This window comes from Eleutherodactylus coqui, chromosome 3, assembly GCF_035609145.1.
Source record: "Eleutherodactylus coqui strain aEleCoq1 chromosome 3, aEleCoq1.hap1, whole genome shotgun sequence".
Taxonomy (NCBI): Eukaryota; Metazoa; Chordata; class Amphibia; order Anura; family Eleutherodactylidae; genus Eleutherodactylus; species Eleutherodactylus coqui.
The window spans coordinates 232,455,375-232,467,700 of record NC_089839.1 but is presented as its reverse complement, the minus strand read 5'-3'; the positions used below and the strand labels follow the sequence as shown (position 1 = coordinate 232,467,700).

At 42.4% G+C, this 12,326-nt stretch overlaps 1 protein-coding gene across 1 annotated transcript in view; it reads left to right on the top strand.

The window, feature by feature from the left end:
• Positions 1–12,326, top strand: part of HMCN1 (hemicentin 1) — a 313,489-nt gene that overhangs the window by 253,264 nt on the left and 47,899 nt on the right. The window contains exons 86-88 of the mRNA XM_066597086.1: positions 3,041–3,122; positions 6,470–6,739; positions 8,633–8,803. Of these exons, the coding sequence (XP_066453183.1) occupies positions 3,041–3,122; positions 6,470–6,739; positions 8,633–8,803 (523 nt within the window). The remainder of the gene's footprint in view (positions 1–3,040; positions 3,123–6,469; positions 6,740–8,632; positions 8,804–12,326) is intronic.

Sequence of the window (12,326 nt, the reverse complement as noted above, 5' to 3'; positions counted from 1 at the left end):
AGTCGAGCAATATCAGGTAGAAGTGAAATTACCCTTTCCACAGAGAGAAATGGATTATCTGTGAATATTTTCATAAGCGATTGCAATTAAGTCAATTTATTTATGTTTTGCCTAATTATGGTACATCACCTTTATCTTTATATACTGTTGGAATTTAAATAAAATGTTGATATATCCACATATATTAAAAAACTAAAAGAAAACTTTATAGTTGCCTTTACTTTTCATCATGTATGATGTATGAATCATGTATGATGTATACTAGTGTAGCTAGACCTTTTTCAGAATCTAAAACTAATACCAATAACCAAAACCAATAATTTTATCGTTATACAACATAATACTCTTTTACATACTGAAATATTTTAAATATTTGCATAAAAATGTTAATATCAGACTTATAGCTATGTCCATTAGAACCCCAAAGAAAACAGGATCAGCACTCGTAAACTGTGAAAGAAATCTTCAACAGCATTATTAGTTGCACAAGTAGTAATCGCTTCACTAACATGTTGCAGACACTTCAGGGTCCTTTTTCACAGCGTTTCATAGCTATAAGCTATAAATAAGGACCCCGAAGGGTCTGAGACAACTAGTTGGTACTTATTGTTATGTCTGTTCAGGCAATGGGAACAGCGATCTACACGGACTCAAACCAAATAAGGGCTAGAGAAAGGAAAGGAACGTACATACATGCTGGACACCAACATCAAACATATACTGGAACGTGCATGCAAATAACAACCACAGGCAACAGACACCAAAATACTTACCTATATACCACAACACCCAGACAGTTGGAAATATCTAATAAGTTAGTACATACAAGGTATTGGTAAATATTTTGACCAAAACACACAAGCTCACAAGCCCACGTCAAGGGTCCTCATTGCCTTGCAGTCCCAACTCTAACGGGACAACTAAAATCGAAAAAGTGAGTCCTGCCTACAAACAGGGCAATCATCCGAATAGGGATGGCCCCACGCTGGAACCTAGCTGCCTGGCTCACCATAGATGGTCAGAAGCAGTGCGGTGTATGAGCGGAGGTTTGCTGGGGAGACCACGCAGAACTAAGATTATTGGCACAGGTGGCTCTTGACAATGGCGAAACATGGCCCAGCTCGGTTGAACGCAGTGCAAAAACAAAATAAAGTCAACAGTGGTAATAGTTCCCAAGTAATATGTCACGTGATGCCAGTACCTCTTCTCGAGGGTGGTCACTCGGTTTAAATAAGAGAATTCACAGAAAGTTAATTTTCAAATCGGAGGTACATGGTTGTTCTTTACTCACATAATCCAACTTTGATTTTCCAAGTATGTTGACAATCTTAGGCATTGAATTTCCTTCCAATTCAACTCTGTTACACACAAACATTCCCAGGAGTTACTTTCCTTCCCAATATCTAGGTTCCTCAGTCTCAGTTATCTGATAGACGATCCCCGGGGATATATTCCTGACATGGTGGGAAAACACACACCTTTGCCTTTTCTTACCTGCTAATTACTTCCTCCAACTGTCATAGCATGAATCATCAACTTTGAGCTTTAGTCCCTGGAGGGGATATATCCCACAGCAAAATAAGACAGGCCGGTGGCCCTGCGCAGGTAGAAGCAAAACGAGCTTCACCCTCCTGCTGACACATCCTTCTCCACCGACTACATCTCTGAACTCTCTCTTCTATTCTAGACTCCGTCCCCCAACTTCTCTAAAACTCCCATAATGTCACACATACAAAGTTGCCACTACAAAGCTTTTCAGCACCAACACAAAACACAAACCAACAAAAGTTTACACAGTTACACAAAACACAATTCACAGGAGACAGACATATGCACACCTCAAAGACACCCCAACTCTGGGCCACTACAGCAGGAAAAAAACAAGTCTAGGGAAAAACCATACACACTGAACAGGACAGGTCACATCTAATGTCTGACACCTACAAACAGATCATGTCACTGTTCACACCAACAAGCAGACAAGAGAATCTCACCTCATATACGCAACTAACACCAAAGCAGAACATGCATAACTCAAAGCACCAGAGTTCGGAGAGGGAATGAGATAATGAATAAATGACCAGCACCCTCTTGTAATAGTGGCCGAAATTTATGTGCAGCAGACTGGTGGCGATTGGCTGACTGGAGCAATACGCACCTAGCCAACTCCATCATCCCGCGCATGTGGAAGTGTACTCTTGGAAACCCATAAAACTACAGGTCCCAGGAGCAAAACGTGACACTTGTGCTACTAATAATGTTGTTTGAGTGTTCTAAGAAGAGAATAAAAAATATAATATTCACATTTTACAAGTGCCGGTGGATTTATCACAGCACTGCGAAGACTGCCAGAAACTCATATATCATAGAGGTGAGCAAACTGTTCCTCATTAAGTGGCTACAAGGATGCATCCACAATAAAAGCTAAGGATATAAATTTGATAGTATGGGGGGAACTTTCTTAACACGTGTGGGTCCTTATTTGAACCTCGTGCTTGAAATTGAAAAACATATTGCATGCAAACTTTTAGTTGGAAAATTAGAAAAAGCCCAAATATTGATTGAAACGAGGATTATACCTCTAATGTCAGTGTCTGAATCCCACCAGGCCCATACATTTCTTAACAACACACACCCTGAAGAATGGAGAATTACTACCCACTTACTGTACAATCGCCTTCTTGCAGGTGTGTGCCATTGTTTTATCCAAAACTGTCAGCCAATGAGAAAGTTACCCAAAAAAAGCTAACAGGCATATCTTAAAAAAATGATCAGAAGTCACAGGAAAGCTAAATTGGGTTCTTGGCAGTAAATTGCTAAAAAAATAATTGTCTGAGTGTTTTTTGTTTGTAAACGCTTTACTTGGCGTTCTAGGAGGTAATATGTGCACTTATTCATCATCGTAATAATATATGCTGTATCACTTTTCTGGTATCCAATTTTGTCCTTGTGTTACTTTTATGAAGATTTATGGTTTTCGAAGCAGCTTTTGCTCTTCTTGCAGATTCTTTTACACTCATTGATCACTTTGTTTGTGCAGAATGAAGATGTTGGCGAATATACCTGTATAGCTGCAAATGATGCTGGCGTATTAGAGCATACCATCGCATTGTCTCTGCAAAGTTAGTATTTTTGTATATCTTATGTTTTACAGTCACTGTATGTTAAAGGGGTTGTCCCGCGAAACAAAGTTGGGGTATACACTTCTGTATGGCCATATTAATGCACTTTGTAATGTACATTGTGCATTAATTATGAGCCATACAGAAGTTATTCACTTACCTGTTCCGTTGCTGGCGTCCCCGTCTCCATGGTGCCGTCTAATTTTCAGTGTCTAATCGCCCGATTAGACGCGCTTGCACAGTCCAGTCTTCTTTCTTCTGAATGGGGCCGCTCGTGCCGGAGAGCGGCTCCTCGTAGCTCCGCCCCGTCACGTGTACCGATTCCAGCCAATCAGGAGGCTGGAATCGGCAATGGACCGCACAGAAGACCTGCGGTCCACCGAGGGTGAAGATCCCGGCGGCCATCTTCGCAAGGTAAGTAAGAAGTCACCGGAGCGCGGGGATTCGGGTAAGTACTATCCGTTTTTTTTTTTAAACACATGCATCGGGTTTGTCTCGCGCTGAACGGGGGGGCTATTGAAAAAAAACAAAACCTGTTTCGGCGCGGGACAACCCCTTTAACTGTAGTACATTTCTTAACCCCTTAAGGACCAGGCTGTTTTGTACCTTAAGGACCAGACACTTTTTAGGTATTTTACCCATGTGGTAGTTGTATTGCCCTATTTTTTTTCCTTTAGCTACCAAAATTATTTTTTCTTCATTTTTTTTCTGTGACATATAGGGTTATTTTTTTATATCTTTTTTCACTGACTTTTCTTTTTTCAGTTTTTAATTTTATTGGGGGTAAAAAGCTAAAAAAAATTTTTTTAAATTTATTGTTATTTATTTTTTTTTAAATTAGTATATTTATGCTAAAATAAAGTACAGGAATGGGTTCCTATATTTGTTTTGGACGTTTTGATATATAATATGTATGGTTTTGGCTTATAGGGCGCATACGACAGTTTTGGTTGGCGTCAATTTTGGGTCATTTTCTTACTTATGTATATATTGTTGTTTTATTTTTTAATTTTTATTTAATTATGTATGTAATTATGTTTTTTACTATCTATGTCCTCCAATGACGTCATGTAAGACCTCTGGGGGACATTCATATGTTTTTTTTGTTTTTTTTTGACATTTTCCCACTGTAGCTGGGGCATCCATAGGAGTCCCAGTTACAGGGGAAAACATCCCCTGTAGTGACATTAATCACTGGCAGAGGTGATCAGGGTCTTCTGGGACCCTGTAGCTCTGCTGTAGCAGGGAATCCCGGCGGTCACATGAGCCCCCGACTCCTGTAGTGGAAGTTACACTTTCACTTTAAGTTTTCAGTACACAGCACTCATTGAGCGCTGTGTACTCGGGGAAGGAGAAGACAGGGTTAAAAACCCCTCCTGCCTTCTCCTCCAGGTTATCAGCTGTTACTAACAGCTGACAACCCGTCCTTCCTCTGTGATTGATTGCAGAGCCAGGAGGCTTAAATCCCCGCCGTAATTTTACTATCAGCTTGCCTTTAAGCCCAGGACTAGGCACTGTATATTTACCGCGCTTGGTCCTTAATGGGTTAAACTACACCCAGGGTATCTCATTTTAAGTGATGATAAAATACTAAACATTGAACATTCAAATAGAAACCAATATTAGCATTGCCAGTATTCATTAAATAAATTGCTTCACGAAGTCAACCCGTTTTTATATGACCTACTAAAGCATACAAATTGTCATAGAGGGTGGGCTTACCATTCAAGTCCCCTGTGCATAAGCCAGACTTCTCAGATTCTGAGTAGTTGACTTGTAATACTTCATTTCCCATGCAGCATCCTCTGAAATGGAAATGTCTAATGAGACAACATATTTCTCCAAAAAATCAGCTATTTTTTGGACTACCAGGAGCCAACATATATTCTTGGGAAACACTGTCAACTTCCTAGGCAGGGAAGTTCACTATAGAGCTGAAGAGCTGGTGTCCCCAGCATTTCACTAAAGAAGATGCACTTCTTGGAGCTTTGTTCAATGAAAGGAACATGTGGCAGGGGATCTGTCAATAGTGTCAGCAGAGGAATGTATATAGGAGTTGATGGAAATTTGAACCAAATGTAGTAAGATGGTCTAATATATTACAACTTTCTGGACATATTTCTTCTTTAAGGCACCTCATGTCAAGCATACAAATACAACAATAAGGCTGGGTTCACATGGGGCGGATTTGCCGCGGAAATTCCGTCCAGAATTTCGCCACGGCAAATCTGCCTGTGGCCACTAATCCCGGGGTTAGCCAGCCATGTGAACAAGATTTCTCAGAAATCTCGTCCACACGGGACGGCAAATCCGCCGCGGCAAAGCCGGCACTGTGGCGCGGATTAGCCAGCCGCAGCATGCTGCTTCTTTTTCTTCCTCCGCTCTCCTCCATGGGAGCAACGGCCGCAGCGGAAGAGCGAGCGGCCGGGCCGCTTCAAAACCCGCGGCTAAGTGCTGCTGGTTTTGAAGCAGCGCTTCTCCTGGCGGAAATCTCGTGTTTTTTCGCTGCGGCCAAACCGCGAGATTTTCGCCGATGCTCCGGCGTGTGAGAACCCAGGCTTTGAATTAAAATCACTGGCATTCGCTAAATTTGACACATTGTACAATTCCCCACTGCCACACTCAGAAATGCAGTCCTAAGGTCTTACGACCGGAAGGTTAGGGTTCAATCCCTGCATGATTCAGGTAGCCAGCTTAAAATTGACTCATCCTTCCGAGGTCGATTAATGAGTACTCAGCTTGGTGGGGGGGGGGGGGGGGTAATAAATAAATTACCAGAAAGCTCTGCGGAATAAGTTTGCACTATGCAAATAACAAGAATTTATTTTTTTATTTTTATCAGTGTAGGAGGTTCCATTCAAAGCCTCCATTGCTGATTTCTACTAGAAAACAGCATAAAATAGTGTTGCAAGCAGCGCTATTTCATTCTGTAAATTCCGGCAAAATGCCGGACTGCTGCATAGAAATCGATCGGACCCCCATTATATTTAGTGGTGGGTGTTTGGCACTGTTAAGTTCTGTCGTAAGATGGAACTGTTCATCTGGGAGTGCTGCTTTCCTGGTCCCTGAACAGAACAGGAAAATGGAATCCCCTAACGTGTGAATGAGCCCTAAAACTGACAACGGACTGGGCGATCAGCTTATCACTGGGGATCCCAAGTGGCGGGTCTCTAGCAAATAACTATTGATGACCTATCCTAAGGCTAGGTCATCAATAGTTTTTCTGCCCTCAAAATACTTTCATCTATCTAGACAGAATTGTAAAAAAACATTCTTGATAATATTTAGATATATTGACTTTCCCATTCTTTAATACCAATTGCTTTGTCCTTTTACTGTTTCTACAGAACCTCCCATCATAACAATTCATCCTATAGATACTATAGTGAATGCAGGAACAACAGGAATTCTTAATTGTCAAGCAGAAGGTGAACCTGAACCTGACATTGTCTGGTCTCGTGTGACACTTCCCATCCCTAGAGATAATCGACTCACTGTATTAGGAAATGGCTCTTTACAAATTGTTGCAGCTCGCAAGGAAGATACTTCTAGTTTTGAATGCAGAGCTACAAACATCATGGGATCGATAGTTGCCAAAGCTTCCTTTACTGTACAAGGTAAATCTTGCACCTTACATCTTGCAATATTTAAGATAGCAACCTGAACTCAGAAAACAAAGAGTTTGTGCTAGTATGACAGCCTCTGTCCATATGGCCTAGAGGGCACATTCTACATCAAAGATGGACGTTCCCTTGCTTGGCAAAGAGTAGTCCATGCCTTGGAGGACTCAGTAGATCCACTCACTTTCATTTGATTACAAGGGGTTTTATCTGCCGAACTAGTGGCAATCAGCAGATCTTCAAAGAGTCTATATGTCTCCAGGTGGGAGAATCACTTTAAGTGACTGAAACTGTACTGTTGAAAATGTTTGATGAGGACCTGCAATTCCTCTACATAACAGGATTTCATATATACATAATGGGACATATGCTGCTCAGAATGGTCAATCAGATCAAGGCTAGGACTACACTGTGGTTTTGGTTGGGCAACATAAAGTCGTGCATCCCAAAATTTTGTGTGCGATTTGCCTGAGACTTGCTATCACATTGGTGTCTGGTGACTATTTTAGAGCGTGATTTGGCTTCGAGAAGCATGCAATTTAGTATCTGAAAAAAACTATTACATTCTTCGCCCTCCAAAAAATCACATTAAAATCGAAAAAAACTTTCTGAGAATGTCACTTTTTTACTGTAGATTTTAAATTTGTCCCATGTGAATGCATTTGACACAAAATTCAGTTACCTTAAGTACATTTTAACCCCTAGATGAAATAACTAACTTTAGCTTAAAGAGTAAATAAGGTCTTGTTCACACGAGCGTTGTTTTGCATGCATGTATGTGCGGAAAAAACAGCGCTGCACATGTGCGCATAAGAATGCGTGCACAAAGCTCCATGCCTACTGCTTTCAATGGGGCTGCCGCTGCTGTCGACGGCCACATTGAAAGCAATGGGTTGCAGGCACCAACGGCAGTGATTTTCGAGGAAGGGCTTGAAATATAAGCCCTTCACTGAAAATCATCCCTAGCATGTGTAGAAAAAAAAAAACAAAAAACATATACTCACCTCTCCGGCACTGTCGCTTGGTCACTGCCACTGCTCTAAATCTCTTTCAGCAGGTGACGATTTAAAATCTCTGCTTGCTGTAAGGGCTGCGTCTGATTGACTGAGCGCTTAGCCAATCACAGGCAGCGCTTAGCCATTCATTGAATTCAATTCCGCCTCCAGACTCCACAGAAAATACAGCCCATAGTATTCAATGGCAAAACGCCATTACATTTCCATGAGCAGAAATTGATTGCAATATTTTGTTCGCAGAGAATAAATCACAGCATGCTGCGATTTTGTGCGGGTTATGCATGGCTGGCTTATATTGAAGTCAATGGAAGCCATCTGTCCCATAGCACTTCTGCAGTGAGCACTGCTAAAGTATCGCAGGATATGCGTCACCCCCAAGCACCACTGGCTACTGCGCATGCGCGATGGAGTGCCGGCCATCACATCCGCAACGTGTATAGAAGCCGCCGGACAGGCAATCTGGGGTCATTGGCTGGGCACCGGGTCGAACTCCACTGCAGGAATCCCGCATGCGGCGTTTGACCCACTCTTGTGCAGGAGGCCTAAGGCTATATTGAAACTCTTTGAAACTCCTACTGTGTTATGTAAGAAATTTCAGTATCATAAATATAATGTTTTGGACAATTATAGTATATGTACTAACCGTTCCTAATAAACACAAATAGAAGCAGTGAAATTGTCCCAAGACTGGATTTCAAATGTGTTATAAATCTAATGTATATGTCGTATTATGTCGGTGTGATCTGGTATTCCAACCAGTTTTCTATTAAAATCTGAATATACTTATATTGTAGATAATATTTGAAATATGCTGCACTTTTCAATCACTCTGACATTGAGAAACAATATTTGCATCTTTGCATATGTTTTGCAGTGCATGGCGGGTTTTCAGATTGGCTGCCATGGCAGTCATGCAGCGTAACTTGTGGCCAGGGAATACAGAGACGCATACGACTGTGTGACAACCCTGCCCCGGCAAATGGTGGCCTATATTGTCAAGGAGAAGAGTCAGAGACCAGAATCTGTCAAAATAAACTCTGTCCAGGTATTGTGGTTTTATCTGTTTCTACATGATTTGTGATAATTTATTAAAAATAACCAGTCTCATATAGATGTGTCCACACTAGCCACCCCTGAGAATATAGAAAACTGATGCAGAAAAAGATCAGAGTCCATCTAATCTGCCCTTCCATTATTTACTTTGAGTTCTCTCTTAAAGGGGTTCTGACATGAAAAAAAAAAAAATTTTACTCACCTTGCCTGGCTAGGACCGATCGCCAGGCATGTCCCCTCCAGCCGGCATCTTCTTCTGTGGCTTGTAGAAGCAGAGCAGGAGCGGTCAAAATGACCGCTTCCGGCTCTGCTCCGTCCGTCAGTCACTTCCGAGGTGAACGGACGGGCCGCTCACAGCAAGCACGTCACAAGCAGTGCTTGCTGTGGGCAGCCCGTCCGTCCTGGCTGAACTCCGAGATTCTGCGCGTGCGCAGTGGAGACGCAGCCCATCCTGACTCCTGTCAGAGGGCACCTCTCCACTGCACATGCACGCGATCCTGGAGCAGCGCGGCTCGTGGAGGAAGAAGAGGAAGAGCAGCGCCTGCTGGGAGATGACCCCCTGATGTCAACAACAACAGGAGACAAGGTAAGTATCATGTTTTTATGTTTTAGCAGCCATTAAACCGTGGGTTCCCTGTGTCCATTAGCAGACCAGGGAACAATGGCTGCTAAAGCATAAAAACATTATTCGTGTCAGAACCCCTTTAAGATAGTCATGCTTATCCCAGACATGCTTGAAATAACTGATTGTTGAATTTCCAACCACGTCTGCTAGAAGGCTTTTACCATCAAAGATTAAAGGGGTTTTCTAGGAAAGGCTGGCTGTCAGTGCCAGGCTACACCAGGTTCAGAGTGGAAGCCCCTGCTCAAATCCCTGTGTAGTGTCCGGCACTTATAATTGCAGGTGCAGCTCGCATGGAAATCAATGGGAACTGTGATTGTAATTTCATGTACAGGTCTTGTTGATTTCAATGAGAGCTGCGTCTGCAATTATTACTGCCTGCCACTACATGGAGCAGCGGCTTGCACTCTGATCCTGGTGTAGTCATCACTGCTTGGAAAACATCCCTTTTTTTGTTTGCAAAAAAAAAACAAATTTTCATTTCATTTCATTTTCAAGAAAAAAAATCTGCGTCCAGATGTCAGCTATAGGCCAATTATAGAATGTACTATAAGGCCTTAGTCACACGGGCGTTTTTTCCCGCGATTCACGAATCGCATGACGGATGCGCATCCGCAAATCGCGTGACCGGGGCCGAAAAATCGCCTGAAAAAACTGCTCCTAGCCGCGTTTCAATAGAAACGGGCCAGAGCTGTCCAGCGCATTGAATTCAATGGAGCCGGCTCCATTGAAAGCAATGCGCTGCGGGCGATCTCACAATGAATTTTCGGGAAGGGCTTAAAAATATAAGCCCTTCCCTGAAATTTATCCTAAAATGTGTAAAAACACAAAAAAAAAATATACTCACCTGGTCCCGGCAGACGGAGTTCAGCCACGGCCGGCGGCAGTTCTCCTGAACTGCTCTGAGTAGTATTCAGCAGCCAGGGATTTAAAATCCCCGCCTGCTGAATGAGCTGCCTCTGATTGGTCACAGCCTGACCAATCAGAGGCAGCTCTCACTCACACCTATTCATGAATTCATGAATGGGTGAGTGAGTGCTGTCTCTGATTGGCTCAGCACAGGGACCAATCAGGGGCAGCTCTCAGCGATCTGCGATTTCTGTTCTATAATTTATCGGACGAGCGCATAAAAAGCGCTCATGTGTCCAATACCATTGCAAAGCAATGGTTCTATAAAATCGCCGGACGCATGCGCATGCGCAAATCGCGTGAAAAAACGCCCGTCTGACTAAGCCCTAAACAGTGCATTTTTATGGTGTTTTTTTCTACCTTTTTGTGCTTTTTTCTGTTTTAGAGCTCAGTCAGGCGAGCAATTCTTTAGCGCATAAATAGGCGCGGGAAAAAAAATCACCAGACGCATGACCGAAGCTAAAGATTTTCATTTGAGCTTTTTAGTGCAGTTACACGATGGAATTTATGCGCACATGGCAGCATAGCAGCATGAGACCCCCAGAGGAGGTGTCTAGTGACCTTGCTAGTGACCAACCTTATTAACAACATCCCACTCTAGGATGGATGAAACCCCTGCCGGATACAACTTGAGACTAATGGAATTGCCTCTGAATCTGTGTTTCAACTAACAAGATTTATCCCCACGCACAACTATTTCTCTCTTTTTCAAAGAGATATATCTTCAACTTACCTGAAAGTCCATGCATAGTAAAAAGGAACCACAATATGCCAACTTATTCATGGCAAAATTGGCTTCCTGCTCCATCAAACCATTGGCTTATTATCGCTACATTGATGACATTATAATCTAGGCCAACTCCAAACAAAAACTAATAGAATTCCATGAGACATTCAGTGCAATTCTCCCCACCATAAACTTGACGTTAAACTATCCACATGCAGAAATCAAATTGTGGGACACCACCATAAAAATTTTAAACAACTCAATACAGACATTCATGTAATATCCATTTATTGACTCATCCCAAACATATCAAAAAGTCCTTCTTCTACAGTTAGGCCATGAGATACAACCAGATCTGTTCTAGGCCAACAGACAAGGATGAACCATTTTGAAAGGACATTTTTAAATCAGGGCTACCATCTTACCTCAAGTGATGATCAGGTAACCAGAGCCACCAGGAATCCCAGAAGTCAAATACTCCAATACAGACAGAAGGAAGGTATCTATTAATGACCTACAATCTGCAGCTAGACGTATTAAGGACAAACTCCATCGTACTCTTCACCCACCAGGTGTGCACAACTCCATTCTGCAGCCCAATAGGTCATCTTTTATGGATTTCCTTAGTATTGCACAGGTGATTAAATTAATGTCAGTGCCTCAGACATTGCTACAGGTGTCCTTACTATAAGAGATCCTAAAAACATGAGCTGCTGGGGTGCTTTGAGTACTGGACTTGTGCCCCCTGCACTACAGAAAGATGACCATCTGAATTCCCACACACAACTATTTCTCTTTTGGCAAAGAGATATATCATTCATCAACTCACCAGAACCACCATGGGCAGTAAAATGCTACCGCAATATGCCAACCTTTTAATGGCAAAACTGTCCTGTTGCTCCATCAAACCATTGGCCTATTTCCACTACATTAACCCTTTCCAATCCACTGTCTGACGTCTAAAGACATTATGATTTAAGGCTGTACAGCTCTGATGTTGGAAGACGTCCGTCAGGGTTCTCTTACTGTATATTTCCAGCCTCTCTGCTGTCGGAGCCTATCCAATGTGTCACCTCATGCAGTACTGGCTTTAGCCAGCAGATAGCGCCATTGTATAACAGCAGAAAAAGAGTAGGCCCCCTAGGAAAACTTGGATACAAATTGGATTGGAAAGGATTAATGATATCATACTCAACTGTACTGACTCCGAACAAGAACTAATAGAATTCCATGAAAGATTCAGCGCATGTCACCGAA